The following is a 22,720-nucleotide window of genomic DNA, read 5'->3' on the forward strand; positions in this document are numbered from 1 at the left end:
AGTATAAAATGCACCCTTTTCCCTCAAAAAAGAGGCTGAAAATCTGGGTGCATCTTATACACTGAATACAGCACTTTTCGCCTCCTGAAACCCCGCCCCCTTCACCAAAATGGCTGTGCACAGCTTTTAGAAGGCTTTCAGAGAGGGCAGAAATGAGCAAAAAATGGGCTGTTTTTGATCATTTTTGCCCCTCCCCCAGGAGCACTCTACATGCCTCCTAAGCACTATTCATTCCTTTTTTGGGGGGGGGGGGAAACGGGCCAGTTTTTGTGAAAAATAGGCTGTTTTGGGGAGGTTTGAAGAGTGCAAAAACTTTTTTTTTTAATTTGCCTCTTCAAAACCTTGGTACGTCTTATACTCCGAAAAATACAGTAACTCTGTCATTTTCAGAATGACATCATGAAATGTGTCTGATCATTTTGGCACCTTGTAATTTGTAGAACCCAAGAAGGCACTTTTTGTGTTATTTGGCTATTCAATATCTGAAAGTTTTATTAGAGTGGAAAAGTGAAAGCCACTAAAATGTAAAGGATTAGAAGTTTAAAACTGATGAAGAGATGCACCTTTCTTGTAACATAGCAGTTATAAAGACAGAAAAATATCATAAAGCACGTGAGCACTGTACCAACTGTCCTAGAACGCATCTTACATTTAAGGCTACATAAAAGGTTTCTGCCCTTTATGAAAATTTATCATTTTAAAAATAAACATTACTGGAGATACATTCTTATTCACCACATTACACTAAACACTCGTTTATTTTAACTATGATTTCTGATACATCATAATGGATGGGTTCACATGTTACACTAGATTTTTAAATCATATTTGGATGAATACAATGGTTGAATTTTCACAACATACTATATGATAAATTATGGTTTATGAACCATAGTGGTTAGGTTCAGACCACATGCTAAATCAATACATGGGTAAACCTAAACTTTGTGGTTTGAAGCTTAGTATTAACACTGAGCATCCAGTCAGTCTGTTGTGAAAAACTGCTGCACAACATATATCGTATGCTTAGATTGAAAATTAATTGCAGAGTATAGTCTGGCTTCAATCCTGTTTCCTGCCTTTAATCGGGAGAATTCTGCAAAGAAAGCTCTCAAATTTATACTGCTTAAAGAAAACACCAGTACTAGTGATACTGATGATAACAACAACAGTAATTATTATTGTTATTATTTAATTAAAAATGTTCATTGATTTTTTTCCTAAAAACATGGCATCAAGAGAAGAGATATAAATAAGCAATAAATTTGGCATAGGAATAATGGAATGGGATTGAAGAATATTCTGAACTCAATCACTCCTTTGAATTAACACGAGTTTGCTAAATAATCTACAAAATCTTGGCAAAAATATGATAAGCCCTCAGCTATTTGTGAAGCACAACATAACAGAAACCCTAAAACAAAATAAAAGAAAACAAAGCGTATGGCTTAGCACAAGGTGTGAACCATGGCTTGGAATATGGGACAGATGAACTAGAAAACAGTTGTGACTTTCTAAAAGCATCATAGAACTATTAGGAAAATGTTTGCATAAAACAGGAGGTTTGTTGGGAAATAATATGACAAACTGACTCCCTCCCACGCCATCAGGTAGTAATGGTGAACCTGAATGTCAAAGCAGACAACCATCACATTTTGAATGACATCAGAGTTCCCCTGACACTTATTGTCAAAAGTATGCCTTTTCCCCCACATGATTTTTGGAAGCTGAGAAGGCTGCATAAGATTGAAGTATGCTCTAGGAAGCCTCCAGAGCTTCCAGAAGTTGTGGAAGAATAGACATGCTTTCATCCAGTTTATGGAAGAGCATTCTCTGAAGCTGCTTCAAGAATGAGGGCTCCAAAGATAGGCCACAGGAGCCTATCGACAGCAAAATAACAGCACCTGAAGGTAAGGGGCGCACAGCAAATCCTGTGGATCACACACGGACTTCATTTTTTTTAAAAAAATAGATGAATATGCAAATAATTGTTTTGTTTTCTTTGGGTGGGGTGATATGCCAGCAGAAACAAGTAAGCCCAAAAGGTTCACCATCACTGCCCTAAGGGAGTCTTCCCTCCTTGTTGCCCTCCAACTATAACCTGTTGTGACCATAACTTCCAACCAGCATGGAAATTTGGTGTTATAGGAATTGTGGCCCCCACACGTTGCAGAGCACCCAGGGGGAGGGATTATGCCAAGGGAAGCTGAGGTCTTTCCCTTTACCAAGGCTCTCTATTATCCTCTTTTAAACAGATGTTCAAAAGAGCAGATCCAGGTTCCTGCTCAAACTGCCATTTCTCAGTTTTTCACCCTCTGCAACATTCAAGGAACCTACCAAGACATTATATAAAAAAGGCTAATATTTCTTGACATGCAGCTCCAACCCCTGCAAGCTATTTTTAACGTAGCTGCTGTGAAAACAGCTTGGCAAATATAAGTCTCATTGGCGACTCAGCTCCCAACCTTTTCAAAAACTCTCCTTCCCCCATATTAATGATGTGCAATGTTTAACTTTCAGCCGCGCTCACTACCCCTAACACTGCATATCCTCCAGAGGTTTCAAGCACCATTTCACAAGTTCACAACTCTGGGGATATCTTTAACTCTCTTTCCTTCTCCATCGATATTCATGGTTGCCACAACCTATTGTGTTGGTAGGATTACATATCACAGTATGGCACAGACCACCAGTTGCAAATCATAGTGGCAAGGTTGACGTACATTTAGATAATAGCAAGCAAATCACAGTGTGGTTTAGTGAAATGTGCCAACCTAGTAATGTGTTCAGAATGCACATCACACTTGAATCTGCACCTGCTTTCTGCTAAAGAATGGAATGGATTTTACACAGATAATGCTCAGCCATTAATTCCAATTTTCATTTAACCAAATCATGGAAATAATGGAAGTTCAGGACTGCTATCTTATGAGTGCTTTGGATGAAGGTAAGTGAACCGCAGTTTTATTCAGAGAGGAAACTTCATTAGTTGAGGGGAGGTAGGGGAGTCAGAGTTTGGAAAGTGGGTGCTTGCAGTTTACAATTATTTCTGTTAGAATTTGCTCCAATACAGCAGCAGTAGGAAAAAAACCTGAAATGGTTTGGCCATTCATGTTGTCATCTTCAGGTTGAATTATTATATTGCATTCTCAATGACTAGGTTTGAAGCTAGCTTGGAGAAATTTAAATTGGTACCAATCACAGCTCCCTGTTGGGCTGAGTAGAACGAATTCAGCCAGCCTGATATTTAGCTGATTGTATCATTGTGCTGAATGCCAACTTCAATTCAAACTCAATCCAAGGAGACCATTTTGGAAAAAGCATAAATGAGGACTTTGAAGGTGTGTGTGCAAAGGGAAGGACAGACTCAGGATCAAAAGCAAGTAGTTATGATTATTTGGACTGGAGACTTTCCATCTTTAGCCCAGAATGGATTGCACTTCCCTATTCAAAACTGGTGTGCAAATTGGATTATTTCTGGTGAAATCCATGACTAAAAGCTTCATCAAGATTTTGATTAATATGCCAGGGGCTGTGGGGGAAGCCAGAACAAATATGTTTTAGAGCTAGGTAAATTCTACATTTAATTTAAAGTTAAACATTATGTTCCTTGCACATAATAAATATTCTTTTCTGTGATATTCTAAAGTATAATTCATTGCCAATCCATGAAGGGTCTGTATTTGAGGGAGGAGGATACATAACCGAATTCTTAGATTGTGAATCTCTAGTTTAAATGCCTTGGGATCAAGATAAGCCAGGAGTCATCTTCTGTATGTGAGCCAGAATAGGAACCTTATCTATTTATCAAAACTTGTTTTGGGACTATCGTGTTAGAAATATTGCAAGCAAACACAGAATTTGAGATAAGAGTCTTTCCAGCTGAGATGCCCAAAATTGGGAATTCTCTCAAAATTGTTTTTCCTGGCTGCATCTTTGGCCAGTTTTAAGTAAGTAATGGCACTCCACCCCCCCGCAAAAAAACAGTCCAGTCATATTATTTGCTGTTATGCATTCCTCGTTGTCATTCTACATGCTGTATCACTGTACATTGCACTTTCTGTATAAACAAAACCACAAAACAATATTTCTACAGTTATACCATAAAAAATAAAATGCTTTAAAAGTTACCTGTACACCTACATAACAACCAGTTAGAATCCTTATCACTGAAATATCAGTCGCAATGCAAACATGTTGCAGAACAGAACAATTTAAGTTGCTCTCTGAATGCTAGCAAGTTTGGGGCCATTTAATTCTCTGGAGGAGACTATTCCCATACTTAAAAATTCCACCTCCATTCTTTCCCAGCCATCTTTTAGATGAGAGGGATGGGAAGCGCTCACTTCTTTATGGCATAATCACAATTCTGAAGCTACCTTAAGCCAAGCAACATAGAACTTTATAGGTCAAAATCATCCTTTTGAATTTTATCTGGAAACCTGTTGGTAACCAGTGCAGTGTTGGGTAAAGTACAGTGCAATAGTCCAAGCATGAGATGTTAAGTCACTTGGTTAAGGCCCTAACTCACCACCATGTTTTGCTTCTTCCTGAATTACCTGAAGTATTTCATTAAAAAGGTGGGGGTCGACACTTTGGCACCTTTTCTTTAGAGGTTATCAGGTGGGAAGAAGCTGGAATAGTGGGAACAACTAAAATAGTCTTCTCTGATACTGCGGTCCTGATCAAATTTGCTTCCCCACTTGACTGATCTTACAAGAAATGAAGAGAGAAGGAAGATATAATGAAGCATCTCAGACGTCCAATTTAATTTGATCTTACAAGACATCAGACCAGTTTAGAGAGGGTGCTGGGTCTATTTTTGGTAGCTAAGAACACTGAAAATAAAGCCATGTTTCCTTCCATTACTACCACTGAGATCTACAAGATAAGGTGCTTGAAATAGGCATGTGTTATACATGCTCAGAGAACATACACCCTGGCTCATTAGCCAAAAGTCTGTAAATGAGGCAGTAAGGAAGATTCAATGAAGATAAGCTTTTGTCCCTGACTTATTCACATCCACCCCTCTTTTTCTTCACAATCCTTAAAGATGCCAAAATACTCCTTTACAGAGAACTAGCTTATTTTGGAAGACATTTCTATTTAAAGGGCTTTCTGATTCAAGCTTGGATTAAATTCAGTAAAACACTCTTTCTTTTTTCCCTCCACCTTACAGACAGCATCACACACTAACTATATGAGGTAATAGCCTTTCTTTGGGGCTACCCTCACTCAACTTCTCCCTTTTCCTCTTCCTAATGGTAAATTCTCTTCTTAAGCATTGAACCTCAGTACATGCTATAGTTCTTAGCACTTAGCAACAATACTTAGATTTATATACCACTTCATAGTGCTTTTACAGGCCTCTCTAAGCGGTTTACAGAGTCAGCCTATTGCCCCCAACAATCTTTTACCCACCTCAGAAGGATGGAAGGCTGGGTCAACTTGAGCCGGTGAGATCTTAACTGCTGAACTGCAGCTAGCAGTCAGCTGAAGTAGCCTGCAGTACTGCACTCTAACCACTGCGCCACCTCGGTTCAATTCTTGGTAGAATTGAAAGCCACATTGAAAGAGATATGGTTCCACCTGCCTTGAAGGAAATAATGATACACCTCCCTTTTAAGAAGCTATTGCCTGAGCCAACAAACTAGGCCAGTGATGGTGAACCTTTTTGGCACAAGTGCCCAAAGTGGAACGCATGCGCCCCAGAGCACCGAAAAACACAAAGACCAGCTGGCCAGTGTGTGCATGCCTGTTTTTTGGTCGTTTATTGCTATTTTTGAGGCTGTTTTCAGGCCAAAAACAGAAGAACAGCTGTAGATGGCATGTGTGCCCAAAGAGAGGGCTCTGTGTGCCACCTCTGGCATTTGTGCCATAGATTCCCCATCACATTTCTAGACACTTTGGTCCAGCCCGCCTGTTCAGCAGGCCTTGGATTATCTAGGAAATTTTTATCCAGTTTCAAACTGGGACATGGTATTGAGAAAGCCTTGGTCACACAGCTGTTGACACCTTTTGGTAGAGACAGGACAAAGTAGTGAAACAATATAGCTGAGTGCAAAGCCTCTGATATGCTCAGCACTCTTGCCTTCCTTTTCAATATCTATGAGAGACTTATTGGGTGAGATCATCCACCAGTTTGGGGTCAGGTGTCATCAATATGCAGATCATACCTGATTGTGTATCTGAATCGCTGCCCAAGGAAATCATGCTGTCAGGGTCTTGACATTGACTAGGGTCTGGATTGGGACAGAACAGGCTCAGACTCAACACTAGAACATCAAGTGCCTGAGGGTATTTGGATTATGCGGAACCAGGAACTTTCATAAAATGAGCTTAATCCAAGACACAGCCCTTCTTTGTTGCACTATGTGGTCTTTGAAGCAGCACTTCTTTCCCATCCCTGAGATCAATATAATCCCTACTCTGACCTCATTTAAACCTAGATTTTCCCCAGGCCTTGGGCCGGGGTGGGTAGTAGAGATGTTTTATGCTAAAGGGATGTGCTTGTTTTGCTCTTCCTGGATGTTCATTGCTCTTTTCTGGTTTTTATCCCTCCAAAGTTTCTTAATGTGAGATGCAGCCCTGAGACATTATGAAGTTGGGCAGCCGTGCAAATTCGATAAACAAACAAATAAATAAGTAATGGGCTTTAAACAACAGAATCCCTTGGCTTTCATAAACAAGCTGCAGATGTTATCTAAAACAGAATGAACAATTAAAAGAAAACATTTACACAAGTTCTTATACATATGACAACTACAATATGTAGGTGAGAGAGATACCGGAACCTTTATGTATATCTTTTAATTTTCTCCTTTCTCATAATAAAAGTTAAAAGCTTGTTCCTTTCTTAAGATGGCATGACAGAGACCATTGAGATTGTATGCCACTGAAGCAAATCCCACCAAATTGATTTTGTCCAAATGAGGATGGAGGCAAGGAGACTTTGGACCTTAATTCTTGCATCACATAAAATTTTAAATGCTCGTGGTATGCTCCAATCCATAATGTCCAGAAGCCTCAGCTTGACTTTGCCCCAATTCCAGATTCCTGTATCTATTCACAATTCGTCCTCTACAATAAGGAAGGTGATATACTGGGAAAGGATGGCTCTGAAAACAAAGAGCAAAGCTAGCTCTTCCTGGTCTTCTTTATGGGAACACCATGCTGCGTCCTGGCCTGCTTTTCTTCTCCTGTCAGCCTGAACAGTGTCACTTGTACTTTTGAAAAACAATGGTTAAAACAACCTCACAAGGGAAGACCAGCCTGCTCTAGTTAGCTGGAGTAGACAGGCAGTTTCCACCTGAATATCTAGCAATGACCCCTTGCAGAAAAAAAGAGCAATAAGAGCCATTTTGGAATGTAAAAGGAAGAGAACTGAATCCTGGATGCTTTGCCTTGGCAAAGAATAAGTTCATCCCTACTGCAAGCAAAAAGATTCTGGAAGACAGCTTGGAATCTGGATCTTGGCCATGGTCCTGTTCAGTGCCAACCACTCAGTGAAGGCTACCAATATTCAGACTGCCATTTTTCTTGTGATTGTGCCCCAAGCTCTTTGAGAACTGACTTAAGTGATTTCAATGTCTTTAGCAATAGCCTGGGCTTTTAAACACAGAGCATCAACAGTCCGGTTTACTGGCTTTAAGTCTCTTGGTATAATAAATGTTCCTGAGATATAAGATTCTATAGGAGCCTCCTTGGCACCGAGAGCTGCTTTAAGATCTGCCATCTTTTCCAAGCTCCCTCTCATTTCTTTTTGCTGACAAAACTATAAGAAAAGATTCTGTTGATTCAGGTCTCTAGTTCAGTTTTGTGCCGTGTAATGGCCAACTGGGGGCATTCAAAAAGCTAACATGGGCAAGTGTTCAATAGCCCTGTGGTCACCTTGTATTAAGATATGGTCCTGGGATTGTAAATAATTATTATGAACCAACTGCCTGATCCTGCACACATTTGTCCAAACCTTTTTAAAGCAATTTAGATTAATAGATATGTTTGATTGCAGCACCTCCTACAGTTCCGCTATCTGCTCTTAACAAGATCAAAATCTCTAACTTTAGTTCTTCTCTCTCTTCTGCCAGTAGTTTTAATTTCTAGTTCCACTTCATGAAATGGCCCATTCATAGAAGATAATAAGAAAAAGCTGGAGAGGGAAACACAACTAACTGCAACAGACTAAGGCAGATACTCCTGTTGTTTCCATTCAAGTTCTTTTAAATATCACCATACAATCCTAATTTTTGTTAACATCACCCCCCAATACCATGAACAGAAGAGGACCAAACACACATTTTCTCATTTTCCAAGCTGCATATTTAACCTCCAATTGCTTTTAAGCAAACTGGACAACTCATGATCTGCAATTACACACAAAGTTCTCCAGAGAATTTGGCATATTACTCACAAAAAAATCCTCCTTTGCAAGCAAACACTGATGGGTAAAGCTTGTAAGGAATATATTTATCACAAATGATTCAGCTCCATTACTTTTATGCCCTTCCCACAATTACCTCCTGGCTTTGGTTCCAGTCTGAATGCAGCCCTTGGCTGGAAAAAGATGATCAAAGGTAGTCCTTGATCAATAAAATTCTTCTCACATCTTGTTGTTAAGGGATCTAAATCTTTCATGAAAGCATTTTAACATTCAAACGTAAATTAAATCTGATCTCATCAGAGATGATGATTAGAATATCTTCTGAATAAATAATCAGAGATGCATTAGGTAAATATTTTCCAGGATTCGGTGATATGGGTTTTAGGCTGAAGATAACAATACCTTGTCTCTCTGTCTCTCCAGATTAATAAAAACAGGATTAATCAGGCTTTTCATTCATACCTGAAAAGTTATCAAGGACAGTTGTGGACTTAGGGACAAATGGTTTTCTGACATTGCACAAGCACATATGGAAACCCTGAATTGGTGCTTGGACAGGATCTGAAAGGAATTAAAAAAACTCAGACAAAACCCTGCCAAGACTGAGATGTTTGCTGCCAGCAATCATCATGGCATTTTTTACAAAAACTGGTAGGTTCTCGAGACAGGGTAGTGCTCCTTTTCAAAGACTTGGTGCATGAACTGGAGTTTTTACAGATGGTCCTTGCTTAGTGACTGGATTGGGATATGCAATTCCACTTCTAAGTGAAGTGGTCACTAAGGAAAAATCACTTGACCATAACTTGTTTCTGGCTGGAAACATACAAACTACTTTGCTTTACACTCTTGGCTTTCATTTATTTCCTAACTGTTCCACCACTCTTTGGAATGCCCGAGTGCCTGCATGCTGTCTTGTACGCATCAAAAGCAGTATGATCATGCTGCAGCCCAGGGCTGGGTGTCACAGGCATACTATATGAACAGCTTACTTTTTTGAAATCCCTTTCTCTCCAATCTCTCTGGGGGATAGGACGGAGGGAGAAAAATTTCTGAAAACAATCTCTTCTTTGATCCTTTTCCATTGCTGGTGTGATTGTATTGCTTTCAAACCTAGCAGAACAAACAGCTTATTCTCTTGAAATCCCTTTCCAGTCTCTCTTTTGGAGGAGGGAGAGGGGAACAGAGACAAGAGGGCAGAAAAAGGAGAGTGTGCCTATAATCACTTGCTCTTTTTCTCTCCCACCCCAGGCTGCCTCACAGCAGAGAGATTGAAGAAGGGATTTCAAGAGCATGATGTAAACTGTTTGCATAATGTCCCATGGCTCTGAGCCGAGGGTATTAGTACAATCACATTACTTTTGGTGTGTTGAAGTTAACAGATTACTTTCTTGCAATCCCTTTTTCTGCAATTTCTCTGCTCTGCAAGAAGGGGGAAGAAAAACACAGACTGGGCATAGGACTGTGTGCACTGACTGATCGCAATAGCAATCACATGATAGAAGGATGCCTCAAAGGTCCTAAACGGGCAATAAAATTATTTTTTCAGCACCACTGTAATTTCCAATGGCCACTGAACAATAGTTGATAAGCAAGGAATAGCTGTATGGATTCTGCTGAAATAGGAGCTGGAATCCATAGCCAGGGGATGCTTTGCTCAGCCTTGGCTGCAGCACTTGTTACAATCCTACTTTAACCAATGTTTTGGCAATGATGACTCATTGTTAAGACTATTGTAATGCACTTTATGTGGTGCTGCTTTTGGAGAGATCTCAATTGCTATAGCTAATTCACAGTGAAGTGGCTAGGCTCCTGACAAGACAACCCATCAGAATAGGATTATATACATCTTACATTGGCTATTGGTCAGTTTCCAGATCCGATTCAAAATGCTGATTATCATTTTAAAATCTTTAATGGTGCTGCATCAAGATAACAGGCAATACCCTGCCAAGATCAAATCTACATTCTCAGAACAAACACTTAGGAGGAACCTGTTGAGTGATTCCATCCCCCAAGTTTTTACTGCTGAAAATTCACCACTTCTATGGTGGGGGAGGCAATGAGCAGGGGGGAAAGCTTCAGGAATAAGACCCTAACCATGATGGCAGTTTATACCCTGCAGTCAGGGTCCTCTTGGCAAACGGAAAAAAGATTTTCTATGAGATTTGCAGAGAAATAGCAGTTCAAAGGGAAGTGCCAGTTTTAGTGGTTTCCAATAAACTGGACTAGTGTCAGAAATAAATCAATTTTACTCCAGGAAGGAGAATATGACTCAAATTAATTCAGGTCTAAAGCAGAACAGTGTGGAAATGTCCTGGAACTTTGATTTATTTTATTATATATAAGGAACAGGGAAATATTACACAACTCTTTTAACCTCTGCAACACCATCTTCTCAAGAGTAGATTACCATAATTGTGCTGGAAATTTTACAGACATTTGTTTATAAGTCTTCCTGTAACCAGAATGGGGAAAAGGAAAAAAAAAAGTACAGATCAGCAGAAATCTCTCAGGTCTTTCATCCTAGTCAATGTGTTATTTCCCTCATGTATCATAAATGTGCAGGATATTTATGTACTATGCCTGTTCTGATGAGATATCTTGTCCTTAAATAAAATTTTAAAAGTTGGGAACATTTGTTTCCTAGGGAGGGATCAAAGAAAGAACCTACCATATTTTCAAAGAGTTTCCCAAGGAATCCTTGGGTTGGCTAGAAAACTCCCATCAGGCTTATGTAAGGCCAAACTGCCTCCTCTGTGTGTGTGTGTGTGTGTGTGTGTGTGTGTATAATGCTAGACTGTCTCTCCTCAACAAAACAAAACTCATTCAGAAGGAGCTGCAAACAAATCCATAGATAGACTGTTGGCTAAGCCAGTGTTTTTCAACCTTTTTTGTGCAAAGGCACACTTTTTTCATGAAAAAAAATCACGAGGCACACCACCATTAGAAAATGTTAAAAAATTTTAACTCTGTGCCTATATTGACTATATATAAAGTAATTTTCCCACGGCACACCTTACACTATGTCACGGCACACTAGTGTGCCGCGGCACAGTGGTTGAAAAACACTGGGCTAAGCAACTGGCTTGACCAAGGAAAAATCTTTAAAAAGGGAGAGAAATTGGGGAGAAAGAAGAAAGGAGGTACAGTGTTCAAAGCAAGTCTGCAAAGCAAGTCTAACATTTTGGCCTGAGGCTAGTACATCTTTAAGAAGTATCACTAAGGAAAGGTATCAAATGAACAGTTATAATTTCTCCTGTTTTGCCTTAGGGTGGTATTTAAGGGATTCTTTTGAACATGATAGCTATGTACATCAATCTTCCCCAACATGGGGTCCTCCAAAACAGAGAATATCAGGTTTGAAAAAGCTGCTCTAAAAGCGCAACTTAGTGCACAAATCCTCACAGACTTAGTAGATCTACCTGAGTCTTTAAACAAACCGCCAGGCAGCTTCAGAGATGGAGTGAGAAATTCAACCATGACTGTGGGAACAGACAAAAAAAACCTGAATTAACTCTCCTCTCTCCCATCCCATAACACTACGTTTCCCACTTCAAAATTATCACACACCCCTGCTGTGATTTTTTTCGTAATGGAGATTCAGGTGACACATTCTACATTGCTTTTTATGGAAGTGAAAGAGCAGATTCATGAAATGGGGATTAGTCAGGAAAAAATGTGGAAGGAAAGTCTTCTCTAATTTATCATAACCTTTGCCCCTTATTTAGTTATAATTCTTTGCATTCCTAGTGACTCTTGCCCTTTTCCACTCAATTTTATCCAGACAATGGAATCAAGGAGCATTGTGGATGAGTAGGGCGCATTCTTGATTATTTTTCCTGCCTTTCTCTGTTTTTCAAATACATAATCAGCTTCTTTGTGCTATGAAATATAGCCTATCAAGGAGAAGGCTAGGTTGTGCCATTCCACTGATAAGTTTCATCCTTCATATAGAGAATGATTCTCCCACCCATCACAAAGGCATTCAAAAATGTGACTCTTTTTCTTATTAGTCCTTAAAATCGTGGGTGGCTGCACCATTAGGCAGAATGATTGTAAGTGTCACGAAAGGGCAGCACATAGTTAATTACTCAGTAATGGTAATTACATTTCTGCTAAAGAAGGAGAGGGGTATCAGTGGGATTTTCAGCGCAGGTCAGACTCAAAACGATTCCAACTAAGGTGAGTCAAAATTCTTGGGTTGTATGGCACGAACAGCGTGGTCCAGGAAAACGCAGGACATAAAAGTCTTCCTTCGTTTCTGTCAGGCTCTAAAGCAGATTTGGTGGAGGACAGCCAAGCAGGTTGACAAGAGAATGATAAGCAATTGATAACATGACAGGAAAAATGCCAGATATTATATAGATTTCAGAAGCATGTAGGAATTCTTCATAGGGAACCTGCATAGCACTGCATCTGTCTCCTGGCTTACAGAGGTAACTTCCTAGAGAGTGAATTGCAGAGTAAAGTAAGAACATATTCTGCTGTGCCTGCCAGAGACAATCATGCACACACAGAAGCATCTTTTATTGGTAGTACAAATTTGGCAGGGGTGGAAGAAGCAGCATCACAGTTGGAACTGCACGTGTTGCCTAGAATTTTAAACCCACTCAAGATGTTACGTGCATCAGCAACCAACGTCACAGTTTTGACATCAGCAGGGCTCTAAACTGGCAGAATGATCCTGCACATTCCACATCTCAGCATACATTAATAACAACTGGAGTGGGTTGAAAACACCCCTTATTTTTGATAACTGAAATTCTTATTTCTTCTATTACAACCCAAATTTTGACACACGATCCTGGACTGCATCTGCAGATTTAGGTAATTGATCCCTAATGGGTCAGGTTTTAGAAATACCTTCCTCGGCTTTCCAGATATGTTAAGTTACACATCCCATTGTTCTCAGCCATATGGAGTTGAGGGTTATGGAAATTGTGGTCTGACATACGTGGAGGGCGCTTGGTTGGAAAATGTTCATCTGATTGCCTTTTAAATCTGGTTTCTAATATATGTATCAAGCTTCTTTTCAGTCCACACTCTCCTAGGTATAGCAATCCCTAATGTCTATTTTTGGTTTCAGGTCTCAGGAGTGTAAGAACAGGAAAAAAGAAGTGTTGACGTTGTTGAGTGCATTTTTACTCTAGCAGAGAGGGAGTAAGCATTGGGCTGCCAAAACTAAATTCTAGAGAAGTCAACACTTCTTTTCAGTATTGCACTGTCCACATGTTCTTTCTTCAAACTGGAAATGTTATCACCTATGTAAAAGAAAACAAACAAACAGGAACAATATGCATACTTCTTATGAAGGGAGAATAGGCCAATTAGCCAATTGAATCAATGGAGCCTCCATGCACAGAAGTAACATTCCTCTGTATGCTAGAAGCATCTAGGAAATAAGCAGCAAAGGAAGAACATTTTGCTACCCACTGGGTGCATTGCTAGTGGCCTCCTTAGCTGCTCTTGCAATGAAATGCTGATATAATTCAAGCATTTTTTTCTTCCATAGCAAAATGATTTTGTTCCCCATCTTCTTCCCCCTTCTCCCCTCCAAAGCGTGTTCCTAAGACACAAAAGAACACAACTATTATAACACAAAGCCTATAATTAAAGCATGTGGTAATAAGTCACCCTGCTGCATTGAAACATGTATGTAAACAGACACACACAGAGCTAATTTTTGCTAGTTTCCAAAGCCCCTGTTCTCCCCAAGACCACCCACCTTCAGAATTAGATGTTATTATCATTTCCAGCTAGTAACCTTTTCAAATTCAATCTCCTCCAATTTATCTCTGTGTCTTTCTCTCTCTCTGTGTGTGTGTGTGTGTGTGTGCATGTGTGTGTGTACTGAATGGCAGTGCCCTCACCCCCAGTCTCTGCACTTATTTCACAGACACGTATGTGTTGTACAATATTTCTTGGTAATCCTATTTACTTTTAAATTGGACATTAAGACTATCAGGCGGAGAGAATGACAATGAGGATATACAACCATTTTCCAGCTTTGATTATGTTTTTCAAAATCCAACTTCAAAGAGATCGCACTATTGCATTACTGTATCTCTCGCTATATAATTATCTGCCCTACAACTTGGCCTTCAGATTATAAATGGGACATAGAAAATAAATACCTAACTCAGATGTTTAAAATATAGTGCTTGTCTACTTAAATGTCAATAAATATTTATATCTGTTCCTATATCCAGCAGTTAGATTAATGAAGGGAAAAATCAGTCACCAGGCTGGGAAGTGTCTTTGGATGGAAACAGATCTCTCTTCTCTCTCTCCATCTGCACATCCCATACAATCGTAACCCACCATGCCACATGCACACACAGCCCAAGAGGAATCCCAGAAATGTCTAGCAATGGTCTACATCACTCTCCAGATGGGTTGCAGACGATCGGTCCGGTAATCCAGCACATCTAGAGGGCGCCAGATTAGCGAAGGGGTAACAAGAGCGTGCTACCGCTTACCTCAAAGAGTACAATACTGCGGTTGTGATGAAACCAGTCAGGAGGATGGCACGCGGTTTGGCTACTGCAGGGAGAAAAGGTAGGCGAAAGAGGAGGAAGCGCGGAGCTGAAAAGATGGGACTGGAGGAACCGGGCAAGGGGGAGACACGCGGTCGCTCGGGGCTCGTGGAGAACTAGTTATGGAGCGGGGCGGGGCGGAAGAATGGACGAGAGGCTCTGTGGAGACAACCAAGGAGAAAACATCTCCACGGTATACAAGCGCTCGTTGCCTCTTCGACCCGAAGAGTCGCCCTGGAAAGGAGAGCTGCGCTGAAGGAGGAGAAGACGGCGGTTCAGAAAGTGCGCCAATCAATAACTCGCTTAGTTTAGAAGAGAGAGGGAGGGAGAGTGGGAGGGAGATGGCTACCTTTGTTTCCTGCAGGCTGGAGCCGGTGCTCGGGGTCTGCTGCGCATCCGTGCTGTGTTGGGGGTCGTTCTCCTTTTCGGTAATTTCGGTCATGATGCGCCTAGGACGGGCCCGGCTGAGCTGGGGGTCCGGAGCTGAAGCCGATGAACACAGTTCTCCGGAAGGGTTGCGGACCGGAGCTCTTCCGCCCCTCCCCTCCCACCTTAAATCCAAAGCCGCCTCTTCTCCCGCCTCGATGGACCAGGAAGCTTTTATTCCCCCGAACCCCGGGGAGAAATTTTTGAGGGGTCTCCTGCTCGTCCACTTTAAGTTTCCTTTGAGGAAAGTAAAAAACCGAGTTATTCTCTTAAGCGACAACAGACGTCCTCACTCTAAATAACTCTGAAGCCGATGCTGTTGGGTCTCCTTACCACTCGGACCTCCCCTTTTATGCAAATCTAAACAGAATTTCCAACCCCACGTAGTTACTCTTCCCTCCCCTCTGACTAGCGCTGGAGAAGCTTCCTAGTCTTTTGCACTCTGGAGGCTCTTCCTTCCTTCAACTTTGGTTTTCAGGAGCTTTGTCATTAACTGGTTTACACACACACAGTACACATAAACACCAAATATCTCTCTCATATCACTACTTTTATTACGAATGGATTCGTTAAGCTTGTCCTTTTCTTCTGATGTGGTATTAGTGAATATTAAGATAACCTTCTCCCATAGGTCATTATGTCCCCCAAAATAGAGGGACACTCTTTATAAATAGGAGGATCCACATAAAGAAGTTACATTGTAGGAAGTTATCAGCCTGCCTTCTCCCAGAAAAATGAAATATCCTAGGAAATATTGAAAAGGCAAAATATTTTTATCTGGATGTGAAAAGGGAGAAACATGTTGTAAAAGACAGAATAGCTCCCTGCAGCTTCCTGCCCCCACCCCCTTTGTCAATAGGCCATTCAGATGCCCAAACCAGTCCCTTTACATAATAAAGAGTTCTCCCCTTCAGCTCCAGGGGGATGGGATTAAGGCATGATAATATTGGCCCTTTACCCAACTCCCCACATGGCATCTGAGAACTCAACCAAACCTGGCTTCAAAACGCAGCCTAGAGAGTTGCCCCTGCATGGCTCCATGGGAGTCTGACAACCAATCAGAACACAAGCTCAAGATCAAAGGCCAGAGGGGGCATAAAACTATGGACTCAGCTTCCCTTCTCTTCTCCACCAACATTGAAGCATGTGATCACCTTTTCTGTTCATGACTCCAGCCATGTGGTCCTGTCCTCCATTAAACCATCTTTCCAAGCAGCCTCCATGTCTCTAGTGTCTTTTTCCCCACTTGGAGCTGAACCCAGAAGGACATTTCTTTCATCAGAAGTGGTCAGCTCTAACATCCCTTGATTTTCTCCATTCAAAGTAGCAATTTCTTGCATGGCCATCTACATTATATCTTTGTCTCTTAGCTTGGAGCAAAGGTAACAATAAGAGTTTCTTGCTCTTAAGAATTGCTAGTGAAGACAAACTCTTAGTTCTCTTCCTTTTCAAGGTATGACATAGGTCAGGAGGCTCGATTTGTTCAGCTCTTAGTATGCTTGTGTCTTCACAAGTTAGTTTCAGGCACTTAGGAAAGTTTGCATGAATTTCTAAAGCAATACTCCCCCATTCAAATCAGTCTTTTCTGGGCTGAAATTTCTCTTTAGGAAAGAGGAGCATATTCCCTTGGGAGGGGGGGATTCCTTATGCCTTGCTCTTGAAGGTGAAGTATGGAAACCCAACATAAGGATGTTATAAAACACTAGCTATGGTATGGCTATTCCTCACAACTGAGTAAAATGCTATCCACAGTTCCTTCAGTGTGCAGAAGCAGCATAAAATTCTTAATTCTTATTCTTAATTCCTAGTATATCTTTTGTGCATCTATTCCAAACCATTATGTTGTTCTGATGCCAGTTGTTATAAGTAACATGGTCAGTTTTCTCCCCTGGTTGCTGTTCCCTTTCAGCATAGGCTAAATCAGTGGGGGAAACATCAATCAGTGGGGCATTGTAGCATGGATGGAGTGGATCTATCTTCAGGACTCTGCTTGGATTTCTCTAAGATGGCTGTACTATCACATGAGCATTCACAACCAAGTAAGGAGGGTCAATGGATGAAATGTGAATCATAATGCAAATTTTGCTCCTACAAGCCTATATGCAATAGCAATTTTTTTTAGCAATAGCAGATTTTTATATACCGCTTCATAGGGCTTTCAGCCCTCTCTAAGCGGTTTACAGAGTCAGCATATTGCCCCCAACAACAATCTGGGTCCTCATTTTACCCACCTCGGAAGGATGGAAGGCTGAGTCAACCCTGAGCCGGTGAGATTTGAACCGCTGAACTGCTGATCTAGCAGTCAGCCTGCAGTGCTGCATTTAACCACTGCGCCACCTTGGCTCAAGGTGTATGGCCCATAAAACGCTGAGATTCTGCCATGCATGACAACATGGTTAGATTCAGACATCTATTTCACATTTCATTGAGCCATCATTAAGTTTTAAAAATGTGACATAATAAAAGGTATGGGGAAAGCCATAGAAATAGCTCAATGTCTGCCGTGCTTGTTCAAGTATTTAGGTCCTACAAGGAAATTGAAACTGACTAGAAACTTGTAACTACAGTATGTCTCTTATTTCAGAGAAGCGGGTGCCATGAATAACTGAACCGGATGATTATGGGGAAATGGAGAATAACTGAATAATAAACTAGTTCAATACCCTCTTAATTTTCTGGGTGCTGCTACAAGAAAAGTGGAGTTGCAATACAGATATCCTAGTGGCATTTCAAAATAATATTCATTGGAGATTGCACAAATTTGTCTCTTCTTCTTCCCCTTGCATGTTGTCTTCAACCTATGAGAACATGCACGGTTGCAGAATGAGCAAATGGGAAAAGTGAGGGAAATGAGGAAATGTATTGTAATAGGTAGGACAAAGGTTGGGAGAAAGATGGCTGCAGGTAGGCTGCCTAGTGATTGAGGGGGAAGGTTGTGGCTGCACTCCCCAATACAGCTTTGGTCACAGCAACAATGGATTGCCTGCCTTCATGTAATGATAAGTGGGAATGACCTTGGGAGACAAGAGGCAAACTAGACAGTGGTCGGATAAGAGGCAGTTGAAACTGCAGAAGGAATGAGGGCGTGGCAAACATTTCTGGGATTTTATGTGGGAGGAAGATGCATTTTGAAATACAGATGCATTCTTACAATAAAGTTAAGAGTGGTACTTCTGGGCATGCTTCTTGCCTGGAGTATCTCACCAGGCTGAGGCTTCACCTCCAAAATAATGTATTTTACAAACTTTATTATGGGATGGTGTTGTCTTAAGGGGGAAAGGACATTTTTTACATTAGTTCATTTAGTGGCAACTTAAGGCTGATTCTTTCTGAATTGGGGATGAGGACAATTATGAACAAGGAGGAAGCTTGCAGTTGTCAGGGGAGGATAGTGCTGCAGTCAAATGGCAAGTTAGGTCTAAGAATAAGAAGAATTATGGGAAACTTTTACTTTGCTTCCCTTCATTTTTGGTGTCTTGCATTTCTGTAGTTCCAGCCAGTCTGAGTGAGAGCAAAGACCTCTTTGGAGATTGTGGCTAAAAATGTTGAGATGTGGAGCTGAAGGTCAGAGAAAGGAGGAGAATGGGTGTTCGAGATCCCTGCATAATATGCATCTGGCACAATCAGTGCACAGGGTTGGTGGTAGCTGTATGAGTAAAAAGTGGTGGGAAGCATATGAATAGGTCGGGTGAAGTCATCAGGCGGATGGAATAAACAGTCAAAAGTATTTCCCCCCCACCTGATTCTGGGGGAAGAAAACCATAAATTATCTTACTCTGTTGAAATGTGAGTGTGCTTTTTAAAAAAAAATAAGCTAAGTGTGTAGGAAGGAAATGAGCCATTGTCTACACCAATGACCTTGCAACAAACACAAGAGCACCCCGTTCCTCATCCCTTCTACCCCCTATTTTCCTGGCAAATTACAGCAGCTGTTCAAAGGGAAGATTATCCCCCCACCCCAAAGACAGAAGGCAAGAAATCCCTGGAACTGGCATCATTGTTCTTAGAAGGGGGAGGGAGAGAATTTCTTCAGAAAGAACAAATAGACCAGATTAACAGAAAAAAGATAAAAACACACCGGTCTGGGAAAGCAGATCAGGAAGCAGTGATAATGAAAGCAGCAGAAAATGAAAAGCCCTTTTAGTATTTCAAGTGATTTGTGGTGAGGGAAAGGTTGAATTTGCCTTTGAGTTGAATGGAGGAAGAAGGATAGCAGCTAAAGTGCCACTTTTGAAAGGAGCATCCAAAATAACATTGCATCCTTTTCTTCCTTGATTGCTGGATGACAAGCAGAAACGCAGAGACAGTCAAAAATGGAGCTCTTCCTAAGCTTAGTCTTTGATGCAAGGGTGGGTTATTTATCACTAAATTGCTCTTTACTGCAAGCTATTAGAATGTGTAGTTGGTCATTGGGATTGCTTTGAATAGAAAACATATAGACAAAAATTAAAAGGGAGAAGGAAATTTTGGAATCAAGTCTGGCTGCATACAGAGTGAAGCAGTCTTCCCATCCAGAAAATTTGGGCATTGTGGATGTGACAGTGAACGGCCACTTAACAGTATTTTGTTTGTTCTTGTTTTATTTTTATTGCCTTGGGTGGGAAGAAATTCTGGTGAGAAATTTTGGCACGTCAAAATGCTTTGACTGGTTTCAGATGCAATACACTCTGATGGCTGTAGGGTGGCATTTTCTCCTGTACCTAATCTATCTAACCTTTGGCAAGGATGTCCTTTTGTGTTCTCCATGAAAAAATGTCACTGAACAACAACTGTCAATGCCAGAAAAGGGAACTTATAGGTATAGTTCAACACTACTGTTGTACTATCAAGGAAAGTAAAGAAATATATTAACCTCTACAATATGTGACAATAACACCAGACTGTGCAATCCTTATGTTTCTTGACCTTTAGATTAGAATAAACATACCAGCATTAAGTTCCTTGCTCGTAAATTCTGGAGGAGAGCAGAAAAAGCATAGCATTTGAGAAAAGTACATATGGAGTTCAGTTTTTTTTTTTGAACTATAGAAAAGTTTCTAGTTATTGCACACTCTGAATAAATAATCCAAATGCAAAGATATGCAGTAATATATAATCTGCATTATTAACAAAAGATGCATGATTCAGCTTTTGCACTGCCCAGAATTTGGACTGCCCAAGAACATATATTTCTGCCCTTTGGATTGCTGCATATTAAAGAGTTACTCCACGGGATCTTTTTTCCTTCATAATCATAGTTGATCCAAAGCATTTGTGGAAAAGTACAAGATGGTGCTGCTTCCCTGTTTAATATATAGATACTGGCTGAACTGGCAATCGTTTGTGCAACCTTGGACATGGAAGAGGTCCTCTCAGTAGGCATGGCCTCATGGTCTCTAATCATCTTTGTTGCTCTTCTTTGCACAATTTCCAAAGTTTCAACATCTTTTTTATAATGTGGTGTCCAAAACTGGATATAGTACTCCAGGTGTGGTCCTACTAAAACTTTATAAAACGGTATTAATACTTTTCACTATCTTGATTGCATCCCTCTATTAATGCAACCTAGAATTTCATTAGCTTTTTTGGTGGCTGCCACACATACTGCTGGCTCATATTTAAGTGATTAAAAATCAGCGTTCCCTTCCCCTGGTCCATGAATTGGCACTGGGCTGTGGCATGTCCAAAACCAGGCTGCACAAACAAGCAAAGCCCTGTCTGCGGGATGCAGGCATCAAGTGAACCCACACACCATCCGATCCATGGGAAAACTTTTCTCCACAGAACCGGTCTCTGGTGCTCAAAAGATTAGGGAGGCACTAAAATAGATGAAAAGCTAAACAATGCCCCCGTGTGTAGGTGGGTAAAAGCAAGAGAGCTTTTAAGAAATTAATGCTCCTTTGGCTCTCCCTGTCCCCCCCCTCCCCCCCCATACACACTTTTGGTCCCTTTTCTCCATTTGGAATTTAACAGAGAAATATAGGCTTAAAGCCCACAAAAGTGTATTCCAAGGTACATAAGGAAAGATAAAGGGAGGCAATAAACAACTTAAAAACGAACAGAAAGATTCTGGGTCATACAACCCTAACCTCAGGAATGGGCTGCTACGAGTTTGCCCGGATTTGGGAGAACCCATAACTAACATTATGGCTGGTTTGGAGAATCTCCAAATCCCATCCCTGCCTGGCCCCGCCCACCCTGCCTTGCCCCACCCTGCCCTGACCCGCCCACCTTTTCCCTCCTTTCCCAGGCATCTCCATGTAACGCATTTTGGATGCAAGGTAAGTAAGCCCATGCGGAGGCTCAGGAAGGGGAAAAACAGGCCTCCCGGAAGGCCAGAAACGAACCTGTTTCCAGGCTCCAGAAGGCCTCTGGAGCCCCGGGGAGGCAGTTTTCACCTTTCTAGAGGCTTGAGGAAAGCCTCCGGAGCCTGGGGAAGGTGAAAACGCGCACCCGCCGTGATGCAGGAGGCCAACTAGGCCACACCCACCATGGCCACGCCCACCCAGCAACCAAGCAGAGAAGCCATTGCTTAAATTCTTGAAGCCCACCCCTATCTAACTTCTCAATAATTTGTGGCTACTCACTAATTGCTATGCTTGGTATCATTTCCCTATCTGTTCAGCTACTTCAATACAGAAATATACATCGCAACAATGGAGCAATGTATAGGCATGTACATTTTGTTTCCTGGATTCTATAGCCTGGATCAGATACCTTTCAACTATTGACTCAGAGGGTTTTTCCAAAGGCATTGTGCATAACAGTTTAGGAGAAGAAGATAGTTAAACATCTCTTCAAGCCAGTAGCAAGTAGATAGTTGGGATGCCCTTTCAAGAAGATACAACTACCAAGAACAGGTTCCTTTTCTTGGCACTTTTCATCTTCTCCCTCTGAAGCATCCAGCCTCCCCATAGTAGACAGTGGCTTATGTGTTTGATAAGCTTCACATGGATATACTTGATCCCCATGCCTAAATGAGAATATATGTGATGATGTATAAGAGCTCCAGATGCATTTTATCAATGTTAGAAGATGGAGAATGGACTGAAAGTCCTGGTAGAAGGTATAGTAGCAGGAGAAACCTTGACTTTCCATTCTGGTTTATTTCTCTTGTTTTTCTAATCCTTTTCTACCTTTTTTTCCCCTCACCCCTTTTCTCTGAGATGTTTTTTGATATTCCTTTTGAAACTCTTTGCCTAAATTCCACATTTTGCTTGTTGTACAGTTCCCACATCAGCTTCACTCTGTTTTATGGATTCTATCCACCAGCTGGCTGATTATGATAATTTCCCCAAGATTAAAAAAAATACTATTACTTTTAGTATCAGCCTGTGCCAGATTGGTCACTCAGGCAAAGGGCTGTTTGGAGCCTCAGCAAAGGTTCCGACAGTTTAGT

The 22,720-nt window shown here is 41.1% G+C and overlaps 1 protein-coding gene across 1 annotated transcript in view; it reads right to left on the bottom strand.

Annotated features, from left to right (window-relative positions):
* Positions 1 to 15,597, bottom strand: part of STAC2 (SH3 and cysteine rich domain 2) — a 48,777-nt gene extending 33,180 nt beyond the window's left edge. The window contains exon 1 of the mRNA XM_032234905.1: positions 15,266 to 15,597. Coding sequence (XP_032090796.1) covers positions 15,266 to 15,358 — 93 coding nt within the window. The 5' untranslated portion in view covers positions 15,359 to 15,597. The remainder of the gene's footprint in view (positions 1 to 15,265) is intronic.
* Between the last annotated feature and the right edge of the window lie 7,123 nt (positions 15,598 to 22,720).

This window comes from Thamnophis elegans, chromosome Z, assembly GCF_009769535.1.
Source record: "Thamnophis elegans isolate rThaEle1 chromosome Z, rThaEle1.pri, whole genome shotgun sequence".
In the NCBI taxonomy this organism is placed as follows: Eukaryota; Metazoa; Chordata; class Lepidosauria; order Squamata; family Colubridae; genus Thamnophis; species Thamnophis elegans.